We start from the raw sequence: 1,170 nt of genomic DNA on the forward strand, positions 1-1,170 counted from the left end.
TGTGTGTGTGTGTGTGTGTGTGTGTGTGTGTGTGTGTGTGTGTGTGTGTGTATGTGTGTGTGTGTGTGTGTGTACATGTACTTTTTCTTACTTTCTTAGGCGCTCCAGAAGTGGCTGCCCCTAGGGGCGTGAAGACGTTCAGGTAGAGACAGTCTTCGCTCATTTGGTAGCCAGGCTGGAAGATAGGCTGGATACAAGCTGACCGGAAGCTGTGCGCATGAGAAGCGAGACGGAGATGGGATGTCCATTAAAATTAGAAATGTGTGATTGGGTGAATGCAGGTTTCGGGGAAAGAAAAGGATCATGGTATTGGAGGAGAGGGTGGCTTTAAAAACGAATTTGGTGGGGACGGAAGTTTGTGTGTGAGGGGAGGAGAAGAAACTCAAACTTCAACGTTAAGACTCCGTTTTAAATAAGCTTATTATGTAAAATCATAATAATCATATTATTGTTATTAGATGTCATTTAATTGTATATTAAAACTGTTTTAAAAACGTAAGATTACATTAAGAGGGGATAAGATAAGGTATAATATTGAGGTTACAGGTGGTAACATGTTTTATTACCTGTTGAAGGACCTTAGACGACTCGCTTTAGTTGTCTGGTGGTGCTTATTTTGGATATAGACTTGAGATCACAAGTTGACTTTTTTATCGTTTTCTTTAGAATTTTCCCCCACAAACATAAGGCCAACTATAACTGACAAATGAACTAGCTTACTAATTTTAATAGTAACAAAATGATTAACCAACATAGAAACAAATGGTCAAACAAATTATAACTAAATAATAATTATTATTAGATCTATACTGAACTTACTAACCAACCCACACTGTCAAACAAGAAAAATTCTACCTTACAAATCTTCAAACGGATGAATAAACAAAAAAAAAACAACCCCACTGATCACACACAAGTAAGATAATCATCTTCACCTGTCCGAGGAGATGACCCTTGTGGGGTCACGGCCTTGGTAAGGCTCTGGGGGTTGGAATCTCCTGTTGCCTACGGGTGGCTCGGCGAAAGGAATACCGTAGTAGGCATCGTAGGGCTGACTGGTGTCCTGGGCTTGGCTGTCAACGCCTGGAGATGTTGGGGTGGAGGGGGGGATATGTGTAATATTATGTGGATGTGCGAGAGAGGGAGAGAGTTTGTGTGTGTATGTGTGTG

The 1,170-nt window shown here is 40.9% G+C and overlaps 2 protein-coding genes across 2 annotated transcripts in view; both read right to left on the minus strand.

Annotated features, from left to right (window-relative positions):
- Positions 1 to 287, minus strand: part of LOC106011003 (bile salt-activated lipase-like) — a 3,278-nt gene extending 2,991 nt beyond the window's left edge. The window contains exon 1 of the mRNA XM_013084481.2: positions 92 to 287. Within this exon, the coding sequence (XP_012939935.1) occupies positions 92 to 163 (72 nt within the window). The 5' untranslated portion in view covers positions 164 to 287. The remainder of the gene's footprint in view (positions 1 to 91) is intronic.
- LOC106012225 (carboxylesterase 3B-like) overlaps positions 281 to 1,170 on the minus strand; it is a 2,182-nt gene continuing 1,292 nt past the window's right edge. The window contains exon 2 of the mRNA XM_013084482.2: positions 281 to 1,083. Coding sequence (XP_012939936.1) covers positions 932 to 1,083 — 152 coding nt within the window. The 3' untranslated portion in view covers positions 281 to 931. The remainder of the gene's footprint in view (positions 1,084 to 1,170) is intronic.

Source organism: Aplysia californica, unplaced genomic scaffold, assembly GCF_000002075.1.
Source record: "Aplysia californica isolate F4 #8 unplaced genomic scaffold, AplCal3.0 scaffold00296, whole genome shotgun sequence".
Lineage (NCBI taxonomy): Eukaryota > Metazoa > Mollusca > Gastropoda > Aplysiida > Aplysiidae > Aplysia > Aplysia californica.